At 28.5% G+C, this 22,629-nt stretch overlaps 1 protein-coding gene and 3 long non-coding RNA genes across 7 annotated transcripts; all 4 read right to left on the bottom strand.

Moving 5' to 3' along the window:
• Window positions 1–7,896: 7,896 nt before the first annotated feature.
• Window positions 7,897–13,862, bottom strand: LOC126843124 (uncharacterized). Of its 3 annotated transcripts, XM_050580474.1 has the most exons (7): window positions 13,733–13,862; window positions 12,788–12,835; window positions 11,245–11,346; window positions 10,858–10,905; window positions 10,368–10,418; window positions 9,607–9,681; window positions 7,897–9,184 (listed from the first exon to the last, which is right to left on the bottom strand). In XM_050580474.1, the coding sequence occupies exons 1-7, from the start codon at window positions 13,815–13,817 to the stop codon at window positions 7,983–7,985; spliced, it is 1,611 nt and encodes a 536-aa protein (XP_050436431.1). In that variant the 5' UTR covers window positions 13,818–13,862; the 3' UTR covers window positions 7,897–7,982. The 3 variants fall into 3 exon arrangements, with proteins under 3 accessions (XP_050436431.1, XP_050436432.1, XP_050436433.1); XM_050580475.1 differs by lacking the exon at window positions 10,368–10,418 and having other exon boundaries at window positions 7,898–9,184; XM_050580476.1 differs by lacking the exons at window positions 9,607–9,681; window positions 10,368–10,418; window positions 10,858–10,905; window positions 11,245–11,346 and having other exon boundaries at window positions 7,901–9,184.
• Window positions 13,863–15,935: 2,073 nt separating this feature from the next.
• LOC126843300 (uncharacterized) lies at window positions 15,936–18,423 on the bottom strand. The gene is made up of 5 exons (XR_007686410.1): window positions 18,316–18,423; window positions 17,455–17,481; window positions 17,126–17,146; window positions 16,367–16,456; window positions 15,936–16,023 (listed from the first exon to the last, which is right to left on the bottom strand). It is a non-coding gene; the product is annotated as an uncharacterized LOC126843300 (long non-coding RNA).
• A 237-nt stretch (window positions 18,424–18,660) lies between these two features.
• Window positions 18,661–20,096, bottom strand: LOC126843299 (uncharacterized). 2 transcript variants are annotated; one of them, XR_007686409.1, is made up of 5 exons: window positions 19,675–20,096; window positions 19,569–19,595; window positions 19,457–19,474; window positions 19,249–19,273; window positions 18,661–18,690 (listed from the first exon to the last, which is right to left on the bottom strand). It is a non-coding gene; the product is annotated as an uncharacterized LOC126843299 (long non-coding RNA). The 2 variants fall into 2 exon arrangements; XR_007686408.1 differs by lacking the exon at window positions 18,661–18,690 and having other exon boundaries at window positions 18,936–19,273.
• A 677-nt stretch (window positions 20,097–20,773) lies between these two features.
• Window positions 20,774–21,950, bottom strand: LOC126843301 (uncharacterized). The gene is made up of 5 exons (XR_007686411.1): window positions 21,834–21,950; window positions 21,580–21,603; window positions 21,330–21,356; window positions 20,900–20,926; window positions 20,774–20,800 (listed from the first exon to the last, which is right to left on the bottom strand). It is a non-coding gene; the product is annotated as an uncharacterized LOC126843301 (long non-coding RNA).
• Window positions 21,951–22,629: the final 679 nt, after the last annotated feature.

Here is a 22,629-nt window from a genome sequence, read left to right as displayed (position 1 = left end):
TGTATTTTAAAATTGTATTCATAACCTAATTTTTTTGATGGGGCTATGTCTAGCATTTGGGGGGCTAAGCCCACCCTAGCTCCCCGTATTTGCGCCTAGGCCAGTAACTTAAGTTCTGCTTTTATTATTTTATTCATTTAAAACCTTAATTTGAAAATATTACATGGTTTTTATCATCGTAATTATTTTTCTAAATAATTGTACACATTTTTTTCCTACACAGAAACGTGTTGAAAACAGGTTTTATGTAGGTGTTATTTGTTGATATAAGAAGAAAACATATTTTATTATAATGTTTGGTATTCTTGTTCAGTAACCCGTTAGTCATACACCAATGTACTAAATAAGAAATAGATCCAAAACAAAAACAACACCATTAAAATCGACTTAAATACATTCAATGATAAAATAAAACAATTTTGATTATTTTTTTTATTCTGGGGCCATTTATTTTGGTATTTAAGCAATTGTAAATGTTGGACAATTGACAGATCTCAACGTCTCAAAATGCTCATATATTATCACCTTCATAAACGCCCTCCGACGCCCTTAAAAATTTAATATTTTAAATAGCAAATATAAATTATTATTTTCATCACAAAGAATAATCAGAATTTGCTCATGAAAATATAATGTGTATATTAAGAAACTTATTTTTTGGTTTATACTCGTTTACTTCTGCGAAAAAACATACAACCAGTAAAAACGATTTGTATATTTACTCTACATTGTAAACACGAATGCAAGTAAGTAAAAAAAAACAAAACATGTTATTTTGCAATTTACAAAACAACTGGCAAAAATATTACTAATACTTTGTTCTTCTGCTGAAAATACTGTACTACAGTTTACAAGAAATCACTTAGAAGTGCAGTACTTAGTTAAGTCATGTTTACATTGAATATTATTGTTCTAACAATGCGTGATTTAAGCATTTTATTTTTTCTCATATCGATCATGACGAAGACTTCAGGTATAATAATCTAATTTAAAACTTATTAATATTAACTAATTTAAAACACTGCACAACGAAATTGTACATTTTATATGGAACAACAATAAAAAATATACGAGTATATCGGATATATTTTGTGGTTCAGATAAAAATGTCCATATTATTTATTGTTATTAATATAATTATATTTGATCAGTAGCTGAATATTTGTATAAAAACAGTTTTAATTATTCCTCTGAATAAATTTGTACAATGTATACTGAGAGTACACACTACATAGGTACATAAACTGAACTGTATACAAGGAAGGCGCATAATGCATATTTTCCATATTATAATAAAAGTGACCCGCCTCGGAGGCCGCCATTTTGAATCTGTTTTCTTATTTTACTTACCGTGTCTAACTTTATTTAGTGATTTTCGATTATGGTTTCTGACTTCATATTGTTGATATCATTTTTTTTAACCCGTGATAAAAGAAAATATGATGTTATCAGATTTTTATCATGGAATAAATGGTATGTTACACCGTTTTATCCATGACATGACTCAAAATGGCGGAATTCGTGTGTGACCAATTTATTTTTACTATGCGCTTTCCATGTATAATAGTTCAGTGGGTGCATATTATTATATAGAATAGTATACAAAAACGTTAACAACAATATTTTTAACATTAATATTTACTCTACGTGCTGAAAAAGCTCTGAAAAAATAGATATTTGTTAGGTATTTTGGTTATTGTTCCAAATTTATGTTGTACCATGTAAATTGCCTAATTTTATTCCTACATTTTTTAAAAATATTGTTTTTTTACCTTTACAATTTCTGCGACAATAATAAATAACAGCATTATATTTTTACTTACATAAAATTGATAAAAATTTAAATTATACATAAAACATTTGTGTTTCAGAGGCGACTCCTGGTAATGATAGATATGATGATAACTCATCTCAGGAAAGTAAGTTATTTGCATTAGTTATAACTTAAAGAGGTTGTTGTGTTTGAAAAACCTAAATAATTTTCTATATTGTATTTCAAATAAGGTTTTTGATTATATTTCTTTGATAAATTCAGAACTGGTCACAAAACATATGTATAATATATGAATTTTAATTTTTTTTTTAACACAAACAATTTTTTGTTCAACTTATTAGATTAAAAAATCTATATAATAAATATCAGTGACAACATTTTAAAAAAACATGTGTATTTTTGTTTCAATAAAAGCGATTTAGATAGGAGGCGTATGGAAATAGAAATTGTAATGATAATGAAATTCTGAGGGCAGAAACAGGTTCCACAAAAAACTATTATGAATAAACTGTTTATATTTTGTGTTTCGAGTTTCCAATAAAAGACAAAATTTAGTTGTACAATGTATACTGAGTACATACTACATAATAAATACACAATAGTATTCAAAAAACTTTAGCAACAATAGTTTTGTCAAGTATTGATGTATATTAACTTTACGTGCTAAAAAATATTTAAAATCCTTACCCATTAATAATACTTCTGTTTCCATCTCTTCCAGGGGCATTGTGGTTCCTATTTTTAAATCGCTTTCAAGGATGCTGTGATAGTCCAAAAAATAAATTAACTCCCAAAATAGAGTCCTAGTTATTAAACTAATAATTGCACATCACAGTTTAACCTATAAATTAAGATTTTGTAAAAAATTGACTATACTGCTCTTTTATTTTTATGTTTATTGCCTAACACTTGTCCAGTTTCTGAATAAAACATAAAACATAGTTAAGTTTTTCCAGACCAAACCCGTTACAAAGATTCTACTTTACAGTTACGGATATACCTATTGGTTCATCACCGCCACCAACAGCACCGGCTCCATCTTCATCATCGCCAACACCTGCAGGTGATTTTTCATCAAGTTGTTATGTTTGTCCTTTAGAGTTTGAAAGAAAAACGTTTTATATTATTTCCTCCGGACTCTTATTAGAAAACATGTTTTAATTTCATAAATTTACTAAAATTGTAAAAAAAAAAAATTAATTAATAATTGCTAAATAGAAAAAATATCATGTACGTACAGTTAAGTGAACTCGTATACTTGCATAACATTTTATAGATATTATATGTGTATAATTTTGTTTAGCTTTGAATTTTCAGAGCGACAGTTACCGTTGGCCACTTTCACGACTATAGTGCGACTATGACTATTGCTTTAAAGATAATAGACTGTGGAATGAGTCTGAAACGTCAGCAAAAATAAAAACAAAAAAATGGATATAAAGATAAACTAAAATGTTAAAATTAAGAAACCATATGTTTTTATTTTACAGTTCCAAGCTACCGCGATATCGCCGTAAAATGCAAACACTTGTATAAAGTAGTTACGCATATGAAGTTAACGGCTTTGCAGCTTGATGAAACGAAACATTGGTCAAGCCTGATCAAAGAAGTTTGTGATTATTACGTTAAAGAATCGATGATCTCGGTGTACAATAGAGGCGCTTATTTGATTGGCTCTTTGTGGGACTTTTATTTATATAAGCATTGGCTGAAGAGGGCAGAAATACACAACTTGAAAAACGACATAATCCAACGAAAGAGGGTAATCACTGTTCATGGAAACGTTATTAAGTCACTGGAGAACGACTTGAAAAACACTAATTGTCCCGAAGATCACAAAGATAATTCGTTTTCCAAGTGGAGAAAGGATCACCCAAAGCCTAAGGCGGTCGACATAACAGCTGCGGTAAAGAGAAACCAGGGCATTAAATGCTGGCGAGAGATGAAAGGACTTTTTTGTAACAAAGTAAAATTAAATGATGCGTTGGAACCGGAAACACTCTTCGTGAGAGTTTTAGGCGACCGGGACCTACGATTAATGAATTTCGATTTCACAAATGTAAATTGGACCGGCACAAGCCGAGTATTAAAAAATATTTGGGATGGAATTTGGTTCGAATTTGACGTGACCGTAGAACACTACGAAAAAATCAAATCGTACTTCACGTTGCACAACGATTTTGTAAATATCATTTTTGTTAGGCTATGTTGGAGACATTTGCTGTGTATAGAACAAATATCAGACAAAAAACAGAAATTAAGTTACGGCGCACAATTGATTGCCTTACTCAACGACTACAAACAGTTGTTAGTAATCCAAGACGATCCCAACCTGAATTACTTATCGAATGTTATCGAAGATACTGTCAATAAAAAGGTAGATATAAAGGAAACAATATCTCAGTTAAAGACAATCATTGAACCGTTGTGTTCTTCGCTGCAGTGCTTGGGGGTCGCGGATATGGATTTAAAAACTGTAAATCAGAACACTATTATGGCACTCAATGCCGATAAAGAAATTGATTTCTTAAACGTTCGACCTGACGGAATGGACCCCCTGTTTAATGTGAAAGATTTTTTGAATGAACTCCGAGGTATTTTCAAAGACATGCACTTAGATGTCACGAGGACATTCCTTTCTCATATTTATCATTCGTTGCATGCACCAGATAAACAGATTAAGCAAAATTGACATTTTCGATTTATGCACACATTTTTAATATAATTTATTTCGTTTCTGGTTGTTCAATTATATTCAATTCTATTTATCTATTTACATATAGTTAGTATTCAAAAATTATTTAATTAAAAAAATTAAAACTTTTGTCATTTTACATTGAAATTATTATGTTTTTTATGTTTCTATTCAATCTAAAACCTGTATAATAAGCTAAGTGATGTATCATTCATAAGCGCATTTTATGTTAAATAGTTATATAGTTGGTTTGATTTTTGATCAAAACTACACGTAACATATTTCACACCTTTTTGATTTTCGATCGCTTCAAATGAGTCGACCAGTTCCAAAAACCACTTGGTAAAAATTGTAAAGAAATTGAGACGAGTTTAGGTTTTAAACAAATGGAGTGGTGGTGTAGTTTTGTTCTTAAACCCACTATGTCATTTTGAAAATAAAGCAGTTGTGTTGTGTCGCCACAGTTTTTCTTAATTATCTCAAAATGAGGTGATATAGACATAAAGGCTTTTGGACAGGAACGATTCTGACGTTGTACTAAACATGTTGAAAGCGGGAAAACCCAATCAAAGAGTGCAGTTTTCGGTAATAGCGTTGTATGATGTATCAGTCACGGGTGTCTATAAATAAACAATTTTTCAATTGTTAAACTAGACACGAGTTGTTATGGTGCCACCCTAGGGTACGTGTCCTTCCCTTATTTGTGGGGATTTCAAAACTATTAATAATCAGACGTAACCATATAGATCTCAAACTGGGTTCGGATTTAACGAAAAATATAGGTATGTATCATACATTTATAAATATTTCACAAGTTGTGGATGTACAAAATCAGGTTATTGTCGTTAACACGTTCACCGCGGAATAAGGCGTTGTGCGTATGCAATTATGCAACTCTGGTGTGTCGAAAGATCTTTTTCGCGTTCTTAAAAAAATAATACAATACAGGGTAATTCGTTAAGAATAAGACACTCCACACCTCTTAAAATAATAGCAATTTTTTAATTTTTCTTTTTCAAAACATTTTTGTTTACGATATTACAAATTTACTATTTACCTTTATTGATGGATGCAAAAAAAATAAAATCATTAAATCCGGTAAAACTTATGGACGATAAATTCGTTCTTCTACATTAAATAGCACTACTATCGTTGTTGATAATATTGTTTTTGATAGTAGCTACGTGTACGTTAAAATTTGTCCATGTTGTTCAAAGCATCCTCATAACTCGGAGATATTGTTATTGAAGTTCAAATTGTACTTTTTCAATACATACAATATTCAGTTTTGAATTTAAATTAAAACTGCTATTGTCATTATTTGGTGTTTGACTGGGTGTCTCCATATATTGTTCGTACTTTGTTTGATCTCTGTTATTCACTATAAAAGTTCTTGAAAAACGAAAACAAAAAATACAATGACAAATACATTTTGAAGAACAATATATACTAACCTATCCAAGATATTCGATTGCTGACTAAAATTAACTTCATCGGTAATAGTTTTGGAAACATTTTCTTTACACTGATTTGAATCACTATTAACCAGACCACGTTAATATAAAATTGGGAATATCTAAAACGCAATAAATAAATAAAACTACAATAAATTAAGTGAAACATACAAGTTTGCTGTTTGATGTATTAATGATACAATTTACTGTCCGGGTCTTTTATTCCTTATAAATTTCAAAGTTTCTTCGCTTCCTACTCGCCCAACAGACCCTTGAATGATTCTCCATTTAATAATTCTCCATTATCCGATTAATGACCGTTGCTAACACTGAAGATATAATGTACAAATAACATACCTATCACCCCTGTAAATACGCCATTGTATGATTTAATAGTATAATGACTAATATTATAATGGAATACTAACTCCCCCAGCTTAAAGCCTAGACTTTTTGGAAAGGCTATTTACTGATATTTGATTTGTATTTAGAAGTAATATTTTAAATAGCAATTATAAATTACTATTTTTCATCACAGAGAATATTAAGAATTTGCTTATGAAAATATAATGTGTATAATAAGGAACTTTTTTTTTGGTTTATACTAGTTTAGAGCTGCGACAAAACTTACAACCAGTAAAAACGGTTTGTATATTTACTCTACATTGTAAACACGAATGCAAGTAAGTAAAAAAAAAACAAAACATGTTATTTTACTTATAAAACAACTGGCAAAAATAATATGATAATACCTTGTTCTTCTCCTCAACATACTCTACTACAGTTTACAGGAAATCATTTAGGAACTTCAATAACAACATCTCCGAGTTATGAGGATGCTTTGAACAACATGGACAAATTTTAACGTACACGTAGCTACTATCAAAAACAATATTATCAACAACGATAGTAGTGCTATTTAATGTAGAAGAACGAATTTATCGTCCATAAGTTTTACCGGATTTAATGATTTTATTTTTTTTGCATCCATCAATAAAGGTAAATAGTAAATTTGTAATATCGTAAACAAAAATGTTTTGAAAAAGAAAAATTAAAAAATTGCTATTATATTAAGAGGTGTGGAGTGTCTTATTCTTAACGAATTACCCTGTATTGTATTATTTTTTTAAGAACGCGAAAAAGATCTTTCGACACACCAGAGTAGCATAATTGCATACGCACAACGCCTTATTCAGCGGTGAACGTGTTAACGACAATAACCTGATTTTGTACATCCACAACTTGTGAAATATTTATAAAGGTATGATACATACCTATATTTTTCGCTAAATCCGAACCCAGTTTGAGATCTATATGGTTACGTCTGATTATTAATAGTTTTGAAATCCCCACAAATAAGGGAAGGACACGTACCCTAGGGTGGCACCATAACAACTCGTGTCTAGTTTAACAATTGAAAAATTGTTTATTTATAGACACCCGTGACTGATACATCATACAAGGCTATTAACGAAAACTGCACTCTTTGATTGGGTTTTCCCGCTTTCAACATGTTTAGTACAACGTCAGAATCGTTCCTGTCCAAAAGCCTTTATGTCTATATCACCTCATTTTGAGATAATTAAGAAAAACTGTGGCGACACAACACAACTGCTTTATTTTCAAAATGACATAGTGGGTTTAAGAACAAAACTACACCACCACTCCATTTGTTTAAAACCTAAACTCGTCTCAATTTCTTTACAATTTTTACCAAGTGGTTTTTGGAACTGGTCGACTCATTTGAAGCGATCGAAAATCAAAAGGGTGTGAAATATGTTACGTGTAGTTTTGATCAAAAATCAAACCAACTTTATAACTATTTAACATAAAATGCGCTTATGAATGATACATCACTTAGCTTATTATACAGGTTTTAGATTGAATAGAAACATAAAAAACATAATAATTTCAATGTAAAATGACAAAAGTTTTAATTTTTTTAATTAAATAATTTTTGAATACTAACTATATGTAAATAGATAAATAGAATTGAATATAATTGAACAACCAGAAACGAAATAAATTATATTAAAAATGTGTGCATAAATCGAAAATGTCAATTTTGCTTAATCTGTTTATCTGGTGCATGCAACGAATGATAAATATGAGAAAGGAATGTTCTCGTGACATCTAAGTGCATGTCTTTGAAAATACCTCGGAGTTCGTTCAAAAAATCTTTCACGTTAAACAGGGGGTCAATTTCGTCAGGTCGAACGTTTAAGAAATCAATTTCTTTATCGGCATTGAGTGCCATAATAGTGTTCTGATTTACAGTTTTTAAATCCATATCCGCGACCCCTAAGCACTGCAGCGAAGAACACAACGGTTCAATGATTGTCTTTAACTGAGATATTGTTTCCTTTAAATCTACCTTTTTATTGGCAGTATCTTCGATAACATTCGATAAGTAATTCAGGTTGGGATCGTCTTGGATTACTAACAACTGTTTGTAGTCGTTGAGTAAGGCAATCAATTGTGCGCCGTAACTTAATTTCTGTTTTTTGTCTGATATTTGTTCTATACACAGCAAATGTCTCCAACATAGCCTAACAAAAATGATATTTACAAAATCGTTGTGCAACGTGAAGTACGATTTGATTTTTTCGTAGTGTTCTACGGTCACGTCAAATTCGAACCAAATTCCATCCCAAATATTTTTTAATACTCGGCTTGTGCCGGTCCAATTTACATTTATGAAATCGAAATTCATTAATCGTCTGTCCCGGTCGCCTAAAACTCTCACGAAGAGTGTTTCCGGTTCCAACGCATCATTTAATTTTACTTTGTTACAAAAAAGTCCTTTCATCTCTCGCCAGCATTTAATGCCCTGGTTTCTCTTTACCGCAGCTGTTATGTCGACCGCCTTAGGCTTTGGGTGATCCTTTCTCCACTTGGAAAACGAATTATCTTTGTGATCTTCGGGACAATTAGTGTTTTTCAAGTCGTTCTCCAGTGACTTAATAACGTTTCTATGAACAGTGATTACCCTCTTTTGTTGGATTATGTCGTTTTTCAAGTTGTGTATTTCTGCCCTCTTCAGCCAATGCTTATATAAATAAAAGTCCCACAAAGAGCCAATCAAATAAGCGCTTCTATTGTACAACGAGCTTATCGGGTCTATAACGTTATATTCACGAATTTCTTTGATCAGGCTTGACCAATGTTTTGTTTCATCAAGCTGCAAAGCCGTTAACTTCATATGCGTAACTACTTTATACAAGTGTTTGCATTTTACGGCGATATCGCGGTAGCTTGGAACTGTAAAATAAAAACATATGGTTTCTTAATTTTATCATTTTAGTTTATCTTTATATCCATTTTTTTGTTTTTGTTTTTGCTGACGTTTCAGACACATTTCACAGTCAATTATCTTTAAAGCAATAGTCATAGTCGCACTATAGTCGTGAAAGTGGCCAACGGTAACTGTCGCTCTGAAAATTCAAAGCTAAACAAAATTATACACATATAATATCTATAAAATGTTATGCAAGTATACGAGTTCACTTAACTGTACGTACATGATATTTTTTCTATTTAGCAATTATTAATTAATTTTTTTTTTTTACAATTTTAGTAAATTTATAAAATTAAAACATGTTTTCTAATAGGAGTCCGGGAGATATAATGCAAAACGTTTTTTCTTACAAAGGACAAACATAACAACTTGATGAAAAAATCACCTGCGTGTGTTGGCGATGATGGAGATAGACCCGGTGTTGTTGGTGGCGTTGATGAACCAATAGGGATATCCGCAACTGTAAAGTAGAATCTTTGTAACGGGTTTGGTCTGGAAAAACTTATCTATATTTTATGTTTAATTCAGAAACTGGTCAAGTGTTAGGCAATAAACATAAAAATAAAAGAGCAGTGTTGCTCATGCAGTAAGGGTGGAGTGAGGTTATGGACTTAAATAGAGTACACTTGGCCACAATGTAGACTTTCTTCGTTATTCAATCGTTACTTCGAAAGGCTGACTTCTTTGGGAAAGTCTGGAACTTGGCCCTTTTTTTACGGGTAAGTTTTTGTTGGGGATTATTATTACTATTATTTATTATAACTCCCGAATAGAGTTTATTATTTCTTTTTTTTTCGATTTTTTATGAGAAATACCTACAGAACTAAATTCCTGAAATAAATACTAAAAGAACAGCGTAGACGTACCACCATAACCAAAAACTACAACCATAGCCATAACTTTTTCCACAGCTATGTATCAGAACAAAAAACAACAGATAATTTTACCTTAAAACTTACCTTTGATATCAAAGGTATGATCAATATCATTAATCATATTCATAAGGTAAAAAAGAATACTTTTTTATTAATTCTATAACATTTGAGAAATATTCCCCTTTTCTTACAAAAGATGCATTATAATAAACTTCACGAAGTAAAAGTCTAACCAATTTAGCTGGAAATTTACTTAATCATTTAAATTTACTTTTTTCCGGAGATGAGGTGTCATCATGGTCTTGAATACCAAAAAACGCCTCTAAAATACAAATGTGTTTTTAAATTGATGTAAGTGAGAATATGATACTGTTATTTATTATTTTCGCAAAAATTGAAATGGTAAAAAAGCTAAATTTGTACAGTTACTATAATTATTATGCAATGCATTTTTTTAACAGTTGTAACCTATGTATCAGAAAATAATAATAATTACGAACGAAAACCAACTGAGTATTTTACATTAAACGGTAGATACTTTTTAAACTTTGTTTAACTGTGTTCCCCTTAGAGTGTAAATTATCGAAATTATTTCAACTAGCGTAGACGAATCAATCAGAAACTGGCCAAGTGTTAAGCATTAAAGGTAAAAGAGTAGCGTTACTATTATTAAACTAAATGAAGTAAAAGTCAATTAGTCTTAGTTTATTTATTTTTAGGTTCTTAGCCTCTTTAAAATGTAACTAATGCAAATAACTTACTTCCCTGAGATGACTTATCATCATCTCTTTCACTATCAGAGGACGCCTCTGAAAAACAATTAATGTGTATTGTAAAATTAAAAATGTTTTTTTTTATTACTACTGTTATTTATTATTTTCACAACAATTGTAGTGTTAAATAGCTAACTGTGTACAATTATTATAATTATTATGCAATAATTTTTTGAACAGCTATAGACTACGTTTCGGAAAAAAAAAAATAATAACAATTGAATAGTTGGACATTAAACCGTAAATATCTTTTAAATTTTTTTTTACTTTATTCCCCTTAGAGTGTAAATTATCGAAATTATTTCAACTAGCGTAGACGAATCATCATAACCACAAATTTCAACGGACAAACATAAGAAAATAATGAGTTAACACCTGAATGTATTGGCGATGATGTAGATGGAGCGGTTGTTATTTCTGGCAGTGCTATTTCTAGGGATGTAGTTGCTGATTCAACTGTTGCTGAGATATGAGTGTCTGGAAAATAAAACCACATACATACATTTTTTAGAATCCTTAGACAAAGAGATATAATCACTTATGTAATGCGAATTGTAAAAATTGCTTTACATATACCTATAACATGTGTAAAAAAAAAAAAATCTAGTCAACGTTTGTTTTTATAATGATAAAACTCAAAAAGTGACTTAAACATTATAAACGTGAATAATTGTATATTCTAACTTTTTTTGTACTTTAAGAGGGCGTCGCACCGCCCATCTTTAAGGAGTAAAGTATAGTCAATTTTTTACAAAATCTTAATTTATAGGTTAAACTGTGATGTGCAATTATTAGTTCAATAACTAGGACTATTTTGGGAGTTAATTTATTTTTTGGACTATCACAGCATCCTTGAAAGCGATTTAAAAATGTTTTTTCATCTCAACTTGTTTAAGCAGACTGAAAATAACTCGTTTAATTTTGGATTTAGAGTAAAAGCACCCATTACAAAAATTAAAAGAAATATTTTGGAAGGCAAAACGGTGCGTTTTTTTCATTATTCTAAGTATAACGCTCAATACATAGTTTAGAAAAAACGACTATTTTAACATTTTTAAATGACTGTAACTTTCCAAAAATTAATTTAAAAGAAAAACGCACCGTCTTGCTCTCCGGAATATTGTTTTCTTTTAATTTTATAATGGGTGCTTTTACTCTAAAACCAAAATTAAGCAAGTTAGTTTCAGTCTGCTTAAACATGTTTTTACCACTGAAAATCACCGGTGCGACGCCCACTTAAGATACAATATTAATTACATCAAATTGTCCTAATGTAAACATTTAGAATTATTACTTAATATTAAATTTAATTAATAGAAACTACAATGCCCCTGGAAGAGATGGAAACAGAAGTATTATTAATGGGTAAGGATTTTAAATATTTTTTAGCACGTAAAGTTAATATACATCAATACTTGACAAAACTATTGTTGCTAAAGTTTTTTGAATACTATTGTGTATATATTATGTAGTATGTACTCAGTATACATTGTACAACTAAATTTTGTCTTTTATTGGAAACTCGAAACACTAAATATAAATAGTTTATTCATAATAGTTTTTTGTGGAACCTGTTTCTGCCCTCAGAATTTCATTATCATTACAATTTCTATTTCCATACGCCTCCTATCTAAATCGCTTTTATTGAAACTAATTTGAAACAAAAATACACATGTTTTTTTAAAATGTTGTCACTGATATTTATTATATAGATTTATTAATCTAATAAGTTGAACAAAAAATTGTTTGTGTTAAAAAAAAAATTAAAATTCATATATTATACATTTGTTTTGTGACCAGTTCTGAATTTATCAAAGAAATATAATCAAAAACCTTATTTGAAATACAATATAGAAAATTATTTAGGTTTTTCAAACACAACAACCTCTTTAAGTTATAACTAATGCAAATAACTTACTTTCCTGAGATGAGTTATCATCATACCTATCATTACCACGAGTCGCCTCTGAAACACAAATGTTTTATGTATAATTTAAATTTTTATCAATTTTATGTAAGTAAAAATATAATGCTGTTATTTATTATTGTCGCAGAAATTGTAAAGGTAAAAAAACAATATTTTTAAAAAATGTAGGAATAAAATTAGGCAATTTACATGGTACAACATAAATTTGGAACAATAACCAAAATACCTAACAAATATCTATTTTTCCAGAGCTTTTTTAGCACGTAGAGTAAATATTAATGTTAAAAATATTGTTGTTAACGTTTTTGTATACTATTCTATATAATAATATTTACCCACTGAACTATTATACATGGAAACCGCATAGTGAAAATAAATTGGTCACACACGAATTCCGCCATTTTGAGTCATGTCATGGATAAAACGGTGTAACATACCATTTATTCCATGATAAAATCTGATAACATCGTATTTTCTTTTATCACGGGTTAAAAAAAATGATATCAACAATATGAAGTCAGAAACCATAATCGAAAATCACTAAATAAAGTTAGACACGGTAAGTAAAATAAGAAAACGGATTCAAAATGGCGGCCTCCGAGGCGGGTCACTTTTATTATAATATGGAAAAAAAGCATTATGCGCCTTCCTTGTATACAGTTCAGTTTATGTACCTATGTAGTGTGTACTCTCAGTATACATTGTACAAATTTAGTCAGAGGAATAATTGAAACTGTTATTATACAAATATTCAGCTACTGATCAAATATAATTATATTAATAACAATAAATAATATGGACATTTTTATCTGAACCACAAAATATATCCGATATACTCGTATATTTTTTATTGTTGTTCCATATAAAATGTACAATTTCGTTGTGCAGTGTTTTAAATTAGTTAATATTAATAAGTTTTAAATTAGATTATTATACCTGAAGTCTTCGTCATGATCGATATGAGAAAAAATAAAATGCTTAAATCACGCATTGTTAGAACAATAATATTCAATGTAAACATGACTTAACTAAGTACTGCACTTCTAAGTGATTTCTTGTAAACTGTAGTACAGTATTTTCAGCAGAAGAACAAAGTATTAGTAATATTTTTGCCAGTTGTTTTGTAAGTTGCAAAATAACTTGTTTTTTTTTTTTGTTGTTTTCACCTCCTTGCAATTGTGTCTACAATGTAAAGCAAATATGCAAATGGTTTTTACTGGTTGTATGTTTTTTCGCAGAAGTAAACGAGTATAAACCAAAAAATAAGTTTCTTAATATACACATTATATTTTCATGAGCAAATTCTGATTATTCTTTGTGATGAAAATAATAATTTATATTTGCTATTTAAAATATTAAATTTTTAAGGGCGTCGGAGGGCGTTTATGAAGGTGATAATATATGAGCATTTTGAGACGTTGAGATCTGTCAATTGTCCAACATTTACAATTGCTTAAATACCAAAATAAATGGCCCCAGAATATAAAAAATAATCAAAATTGTTTTATTTTCTCATTGAATGTATTTAAGTCGATTTTAAAGATGTTGTTTTTGTTTTGGATCTAATTCTTATTTATTACATTGGTGTATGACTAACGGGTTACTGAATAAGAATACAAAACATTATACTAAATTATGTTTTCTTCTTAAAACCTAAACGGTGCGTTGGAACCGCAAACACTCTTCTTGAACGGTTTGGGCAATAGTATTGATCACAAAGTACGCCTAATGAAGTGCGATTTCACAAATGTAAATTGCAAAGGCACTCACCAACTGTTAAAAAGATCTTGGGATAAAATTTGGTTAGAATTTGATTTGACCGTAGAACACTACAAAAAAATCAAATCGTACTTCACGTTGCATAATGATTTTTTGAATATCATTTTGATTAGGCTGTATTGGAGACACTTGCTGTGTATAGCTATGATATCAGACAAAGCACAGAAATCAAGTTGCGCGGCATAATTAATTGACTTACTCAATGACTGCAAACACATGTTAGTAATCAAAGACGATCCAAACTTGAATTACTTATTGAGAGCTACCGAAGATATTGCCAATAAAAAGGTAGATATAAAGGAAACAATATCTCAGTTAATGACAAACGTTGAATTATTATGTTCTTCGCTGGAGTGCTTGATTGAGGATATAACTTTAACAGTTGCTGATAATGAATATGTTAACGCACTCAATGCTAATAAAGAAATTGATTTGTCAAACTATCAAACTGACGAAATTGAGCCCCTGAAACACGTGAAAGATTTTTTGAACATTCTCCGAGGTACTATTTTCAAAGACATGCACTTAGATGTCACGAGGACATTCCTTTCTCATATTGACGATATTTTGTCTGCACCAGATGAACAGATTAAGCAAAATTGACATTTTTGATATATGCACACGTTTAATCTAATGTATTTGGTTTCTGGTTGTTTAATGATATTAAATTATATTAATTTTTATCCATCCCTCCAGATCTAGTTGGCATTAAAAAATTGATTAATTAAAAATATTATAATTTTTAAAGATAATATTATAAATAATATTTTTATTTGTAAATTTAAATGTATAGATAAAAAGTACAAAAGAGAGACAAAAAGTACACATTTGGCAGCAATTTTCAACTTGCATCTACTTTGGTTAACGTTAAACCATATTATAGCCTAATAATTCCAATAACTTTTTTAAGGAGAATACATATATATTATGTCGAAAATATTATGTGACTGATGGCTTCATTTTAGTCACATGGTTGACTATCATATTCAATTTCAAATATTTTCCAAAAGTATTTCATAGCTATAAATTATAATTAGTTCTTAATTTTATTACTTTTTTTAAATTATACCCATTTTCACATCCCCATAGGGATTTGATTTTTTTTGTATATGGTGTTAATTAGCCACAAATGTAGAACTTTATGAGACTTTATTTTTTCCTTTCACTCTAAGAGCCACCTTACTCACAAAATACATTACTCAAAACTTACCTCAACAAAATTTTTATATTTTAACTCAACCAGTTAATTTATCTTAATTTTATTTAACAGTACAGATAAGTACAACTAATGAATGGTAACACATTTTAAATTTGGCAAATATCAAACGTTTATTATGATTCAATGAAATATATAATTTTGGGTTAGTAAAAGTTTAAACAATTCGAAAATAATTATTCTGCATTTCAAAGTAACTGGATATATTTTCAACGACACCTAAGGATCCATTCTGTAATATAAAAAAAACTGTATTATCGTTCATAGCTCGAATACAACTTTTTTTTTGTAATGACATCATTGCCAAAATAAGTGAAGTTTATGTTACAAATAGACTTATAAAAGTTATTCTCTAAACCCACCCATAACCCATAAACGGTTTGTTTTTTTCAACTTAGAGTTTAGACTTTTATCTTTAATATCACTCATTTTTAGAGACACTAAAAATGTGCTGGCTTTTGTACAATTAGAGACCATTATCTTGCATTAACGTCAATAATATACAATACAAGCATCATGTTATACATATACATATATATATATATATATAATCAACGGTAAGCTTTTTGGGCTACCTTATTTTTAACAATCATCATGGTGATGACGGTGATGATGACGACGATAGTGGTGGTGATGAGGATTATAATGAACATGACAATTGTAATCTGAAATTTTCAAATTGATTTATTAATTATACTAACTTACTTAAATATAATTATTTATGTAAGTGAATCACTAAATTAATAATCTTACGGTTTTAATGCATATCATATAATATCTTACTAAAATATTTTTTTTTATTAATACCAATTAAGTATTAATAAAAAATAATATATTCTTATGTACTATGAAAACATAATACTTAGTTTTAAAAAAGCTCAAGTGATTATTCGAGTAGCCTCCGAGTAGGCTAGAGGCCTACATGGCTAATATTATGCAAAAAAAAAATTATTCAATTTATGCTTTGACTTAAATTAAATAACAATTGAAATTACAAATATTGAAATATATAAAATAATAACACATTTAAAATTGCAAATAAAAATATATTACAATTACAAATTTATTTAACAACGTAATTGGACGATTTAAATAAACCATTATTTTCAAGTAATTATTTGTTATATTTTGGTAGGCTAAATTGTTATATTTTAATTATTAATGTTATGTTTTGTTAAGTTAAAATGTCTAATTTTATATGTTTTTGTAAATAATTTATCTTTTCAGAATAAAATAAGAAGTTTTCATTTACTTAATATCCATGAAAAACTACATTAATGGCTATAACAGTTATATAATGTATAATATGCCGTAAACTGTTAAATATCACTTACCTTGTGGCGGATAGAATGGGGCTAAATATAAAGAATAAAGTTTGGTATTAATAGGAAAATATAATGTAAAGAATATAATCACTTCCATTAATACAATCAGTAATAAAGTCATAACTATAGAATATTATTATTATATATAAATATAAATTTATTTTATGAATGGTTACAAATTAAAAATAATTAGATAAACTATAAACTAATAAAATAAAAACTCATTAGTATAAAAACGATATATTCTCAGCTTGGTTTCGAAGCAGTAGTGTGCATAATTTATGTAAAAAAGTAAGTAATAGGCTAACGTTATGTTAGTTGTAATTAATATTACTTACCTAGTGGATATGTCGAATAGGTACTTGCTAAATATAAAGAAGAAAATTAGAATTCGTTTAAGTAATCAACTCCTATCAGTACATATATTATGTTATTTAATTCAACATAAAGCTTTAGTGTAGTAAATAAACATTTTTGATATTCAATTTCTTTGAAAATAAAAAAACGTATTTGGCTATTTGAATATCTTTCAAAAAAATAAAAATTGTATATGGGGCATTCTGAGTCAAACCATGCGGTCATCAGCCTGACCTCCTTGATTTTTTTTTAAACTTCTTTTGGTCTAATATAAGACTATTATTTTTAAAAAGTTTTTATCATACATTTTTGCCCCAAAAATAGAGGTTTTTTAAGTTATTTAAAAAAAATAGATTTCGACCTTTTTTAAATTTCTGAAATTTTTATCATAAAATCAGAGACTTACTCCCGTTATTAGACGAAAAGATTTAGTTTAAGTCTCTGATTTTTTGATAAAAATTTCAGGAATTTAAAACCGGTCTAAATCTATTTATTTTGAAAAATAACTTAAAAAACCTCTATTTTTGGGGCACAAATTAGTGATAAAAATTTCAAAAAAATAAAAGTCTTATATTAAACCAAAAGAAGTTAAAAAAAATAATTGAGGAGGTCATGCCGATGACCGCGTGGTTTGACTCAGAATGCCCCATATATTAATATATAATATATATATATATATATTATTTGAGACAGTATAAAAACTATAAATACTTAAAACTATCAATGTAAAGACAATACAGCTTATTCAACTCTGCATCGAAGGTACTATCTTTATAAATTTCAAATAATATAAATTATATTATACATGTATAATGTACCTTTAATTGTTAGATGTTACTTACCATGCGGGTTATATGGTGCACCTGTTAGGAACAATATAAAAAAAAAATAGGTATTAACTATTAATTACTAGTATAATTATTAAGTATTTATTCATACTTGTATACACGTGTGAGGAAAATAAGTATTACGTCTTAAAGTAATTCAGATCAGACAATACAATATATAATTTAATTAGATACCTTAGAGTTTTAACTATAGTATAGTGTTAATTTAAGATATTACACTAGAGAATAAAAAACAATGAGCCGTTACTATTTTAAAAATATTGGTTTTTCGTAAAAAAATACTTAATATAAATAAAAGTGTGCCGTGTAACGTGCCGTTAATTGTTAATTGTTCCTTACCTTGTGGATAATATGGCCCAACTGGTGGGACTAAACATAAAGAGAAAAATTTCATACTCATAATCACTTAGATAAATTAAGTCATAATTATAAAATTAAGTGTACAGTTTTCCGCATTAATATTTGTGTTATTTTACAATATTATAAAATTACTAAGTATTTTTTTTTTTTTAGTATTTTCTAGAGCTCTATAAACTTTTAAAACTTTAACGGTAATGTGTATTTTATTAAATACATTTTTTAATTAAGAACAATTTTCTGAAAACGTTGCTTGATCGTTCACCAGGTTTTGATAATTACTTTTTTTGCTACTAAAGTGTAAGATGTATGTCAGGAGGTGGACTGTACCACCTTTTTGCTCATCTCAAATTTCAATCGATTTAATATGTATTTTGATAGCAAATTTCAACATTATTTTTAATATATCTATCGGTTATTTGTAATTAAAAAAAAAATGCCTAGAGTTGTTAATACATATTTATTCAAGAAGTACGTTCATAACTCTGTACTGGAACTTAAATGTAAATAATTTTTATAAGCAACTAAATAAAATGTGTAACGTACCTTTAATTGTACATTTTTACTAACCTTGTGGATAATTGTGGCCAACTGGCTGGATTAAATTTAGAGAGAAAAATCAGTATTAATTCATACTCACAATCATTATTTTTTGTGGAAAAGACACATGTGCAATGCATTCAAGTATATCCTCTTTATTTTGCATCGAAATTAAAATATGTAAAATTATTATGAAAAACTAAGTAAAATTTGTATCGTTTCGTTATTTGTTTCTCACCTTGAGAAAACGGCATAGCTAGAGAGGCGAAATAAAAAAAAAACGTAGTATCAATACAAATTCCTAATAAATTGTAATGATAACGTGGGTTTATTTGTTAACGGTATTTTACCTTGATGATACTGCGTAGGTAGAGGGACTAAATAAAAATAATAAAATTAAGTAATAATATCAGTTCATTCTCACATAAAAAAGTGTTCGATATTTTATTTCCTTACATGCTTTAATATGTTTATTGTTACTTATATTGTGTGTATGCCCCGGCTGGTTGGACTAAATGTTAAGAGAAAAATTGTGTATTAATAACATGAGTTCATACGAACATTTTCACATTGATATGAAAACCATATTTTCTTAGCTCCGCATTGAAGGAAAAATTTGTATTAGGCAAAATTTTTTTTGTGTTGTATGTATTAACCAGTTGGGTTTTGTTTAAGTGTTCTGTGTAGTTTGTCTTTGAAAAAAAAAGAAATTTGATTGTAAATCATCCCTTGCTTTAAGAAATAAAATATATTTTGTCCATTTTATACGTCACGTTAAATTTCCTTCTTTCTACCATAACACACGATTATAATCCAAGGTCTTACCTTCAAAAAACCAAGGAGATTTGTTTAAATACAAAACAACTATGTAAAACATAACGTGCCTTTGATTTTTACTTACTTGTTGAATATGGAATACTAAAAGACTCTATGTATAAAAAACAAAATTAGGTATCATACAAGCATTCATATGTTTTTGAGGAAAATATGTGGAAGTTTAATTAATTTTAATAATTAAAGCTTAAATTACAGCAAGGGTAATATTTTGTCAACTTCAGGGAACAAAAAATCGAGATAGAACAATTCCAAAAATAATACATTAATAATTTTCACAAGCAGTACTTTATAGCTCATAATAATGTAATATATAAATATCGAAAATTTGATAAGTACTTTATAAAATTGTATACTCAGAACAATACATTTTCACTCATATATATTAATTGTAATATTTTCAATATTATTTTGAATAACTAACGCATAAGTACTGAGAAAACCACGAAATTTCATTCCTACGACTCATCCATCCCCCCACCCTTTTAAGAACAACCAGTGAACAGAACGACTTCTGGGGGACGTTTATAAAGAGACTCCACTCCACTTCTTTCCTGTAGTTGGTAAAATTAGTTTTTATATATAACGAATTAATTAAAAAATAAAACGCATTGTTAAAACAATATCGTCTCTATTCCGCATTGAAATTAAAATTTGTAAAATTATTTAAAAAAACCATGTTAAATTTATAACGTGCCTTTATTTATTAATTATTACTTACCTTGAGAATGTGGCATAGCGTATGGGGCTAAATAAAAAAAAAAGAGTTACCAATATAAATTCATAATTACATACATGAGTGTGTGAGGTAAATATAACGTGCATTTATTTGCTAATGATTACTAACCTTGATGATACGGCAAAGCTAGAGGGACTAAATGTAAATCAGTAATTATTATGAATGCAACCTCACATAAATAAGTGTGTGAGAAAAATATGTACAATACATTGAAGTGATCAAATCCTAGCATTACAAAATGTCATTTAGATACCTTAGAGTTATAACTATAGTGCTATAGTAAGTTGTTTCAGATATTTAATTGGAGAATGCAGAAACGTAAAACAAAGAGATACAACTATTTACTTGAACTTACTTTAAACTAGTTACAGCAAAAAAAAAAAAACTGTATTTAAAACCACAAATTTAATAAAGCAATTCCAACATTTCAAATGATTAAATATTGTCAGCCCAGAAACGAAAATTGAAAATAAAAATACATAAATGTAAAAACAATAGGCAATATGTTTTCAATGACTGTTCTACAGTTAATACTGACCTTTGTGTCCATTTAAACTAAGTCCATCTAATAGAACAAATTATATAAATAAAATTGTTAATAAATGCTATATCTAATATACCGTCATTATGGCTCTAGGACTATGTTATTACTTTGCGATAGTAGTTTACATAAGAATCATACAAACGTTTAAGAAAAATAAATTAAAAAGTTTATACATAAATTATATAAGAAACTAAATAACACTGTATGGCGTACCGTTAATTGTTAGTGGTTACTGCATACTTACCTTGATATGGCTGGCCTAGTGCGACTAAATATAAAACAAAATTATGTATTAGTAAAAACTCTTACTCGAATGCATAAGTTTTTGTGGAAAATTTGCATAATCCATTGAAGCAATCAACTTTAGTCAATACAATATGTTGTTTAATTAGATAGGTACTTGAAAAGTATCAAACTATAGTGTCTATGTTTATTTCGGTTTATCAACCTGAGACTGTAATTCAATATTATTGTGAAAAAAATACAAACACAAATTACCCGATGATATTTCTAAGGTAATAAGGGCTACGAAAAAAATAATCATTTTTTGCATATTGTAATAACGAAATATTGGAGTTCTGAAAAGCACCGTTTGAGTTTTACCAGATAGACAACTTAATAACGCAGAGAGGAAAATGAAAATGAACACAATACAAGCTGTTTTAGCAAGTGTCACTCTGACTAACGGTTTTATTAAAGTATGACGCAAAAGACTTGTGCAGTAGGAACGAGATATGACACAATTATGGAAAAAAGCAATAAATCTAGGCCAAATGGCAAACGGTAAAATTGTTAATTTGTACACCGAAAATTCCCTATATGACACTATATTATTTTATGGATTGTAATTAATTTTTTTTTTTAAAAATGTGCATGTTGTGAAAAAACTTGTAATATCAACCAATAATATTGTTAGCAATAAACGGTTTTGTCAAACGTTGAAACCGAGTTGCCTAAAAAATTCAGTATCCAAAAATTTGTTTTGTTTGATCGTTTTTTTTTGTAGCCGCTGTCAACTTTATATGATAATCAAAATATAATAATAATATTTTTCATATACTTAATGGCTGTTGGTTTATTCAAACGGTGTAACCTAGAAATTATCTTCTCCTTTTTTGGGGGTTCTTTCTTCATAAAATTAGCATCTCGGCTAAAAAAATTTAACACAGATTTTTGAGAATATTGTATAATATTATGTTAAAGCCCAGTTCTAGATCTGCCATTAGTATATTTTTCAAAACTATTAATAGTTAAAAAAATTAACTGTTAACTAACGCCTTACGTACAAAACAAA

The sequence above is a fragment of the Adelges cooleyi genome, unplaced genomic scaffold, assembly GCF_023614345.1.
Source record: "Adelges cooleyi isolate 19-005CV unplaced genomic scaffold, UGA_ACOO_1.1 ACOO_flye_CR_arks_rails_tigmint_CR_PRNA_574, whole genome shotgun sequence".
Lineage (NCBI taxonomy): Eukaryota > Metazoa > Arthropoda > Insecta > Hemiptera > Adelgidae > Adelges > Adelges cooleyi.
This window is presented reverse-complemented; position numbering and strand designations above follow the sequence as displayed.

Bases quoted from the DNA above. Each gene is read 5' to 3' on its own strand.
- LOC126843124 (XM_050580474.1), bottom strand. From the start codon at position 13,817: ATGTTTACATTGAATATTATTGTTCTAACAATGCGTGATTTAAGCATT. The intron at 10,906-11,244 runs GTGTTAACTCAT...ATTGTTTTTCAG, and splicing joins ATCATCGCCAATACATTCAG to AGGCGTCCTCTGATAGTGAA. The intron at 9,185-9,606 runs GTGATTTTTTCA...TTTATTTTACAG, and splicing joins ATCATCGCCAACACACGCAG to TTCCAAGCTACCGCGATATC.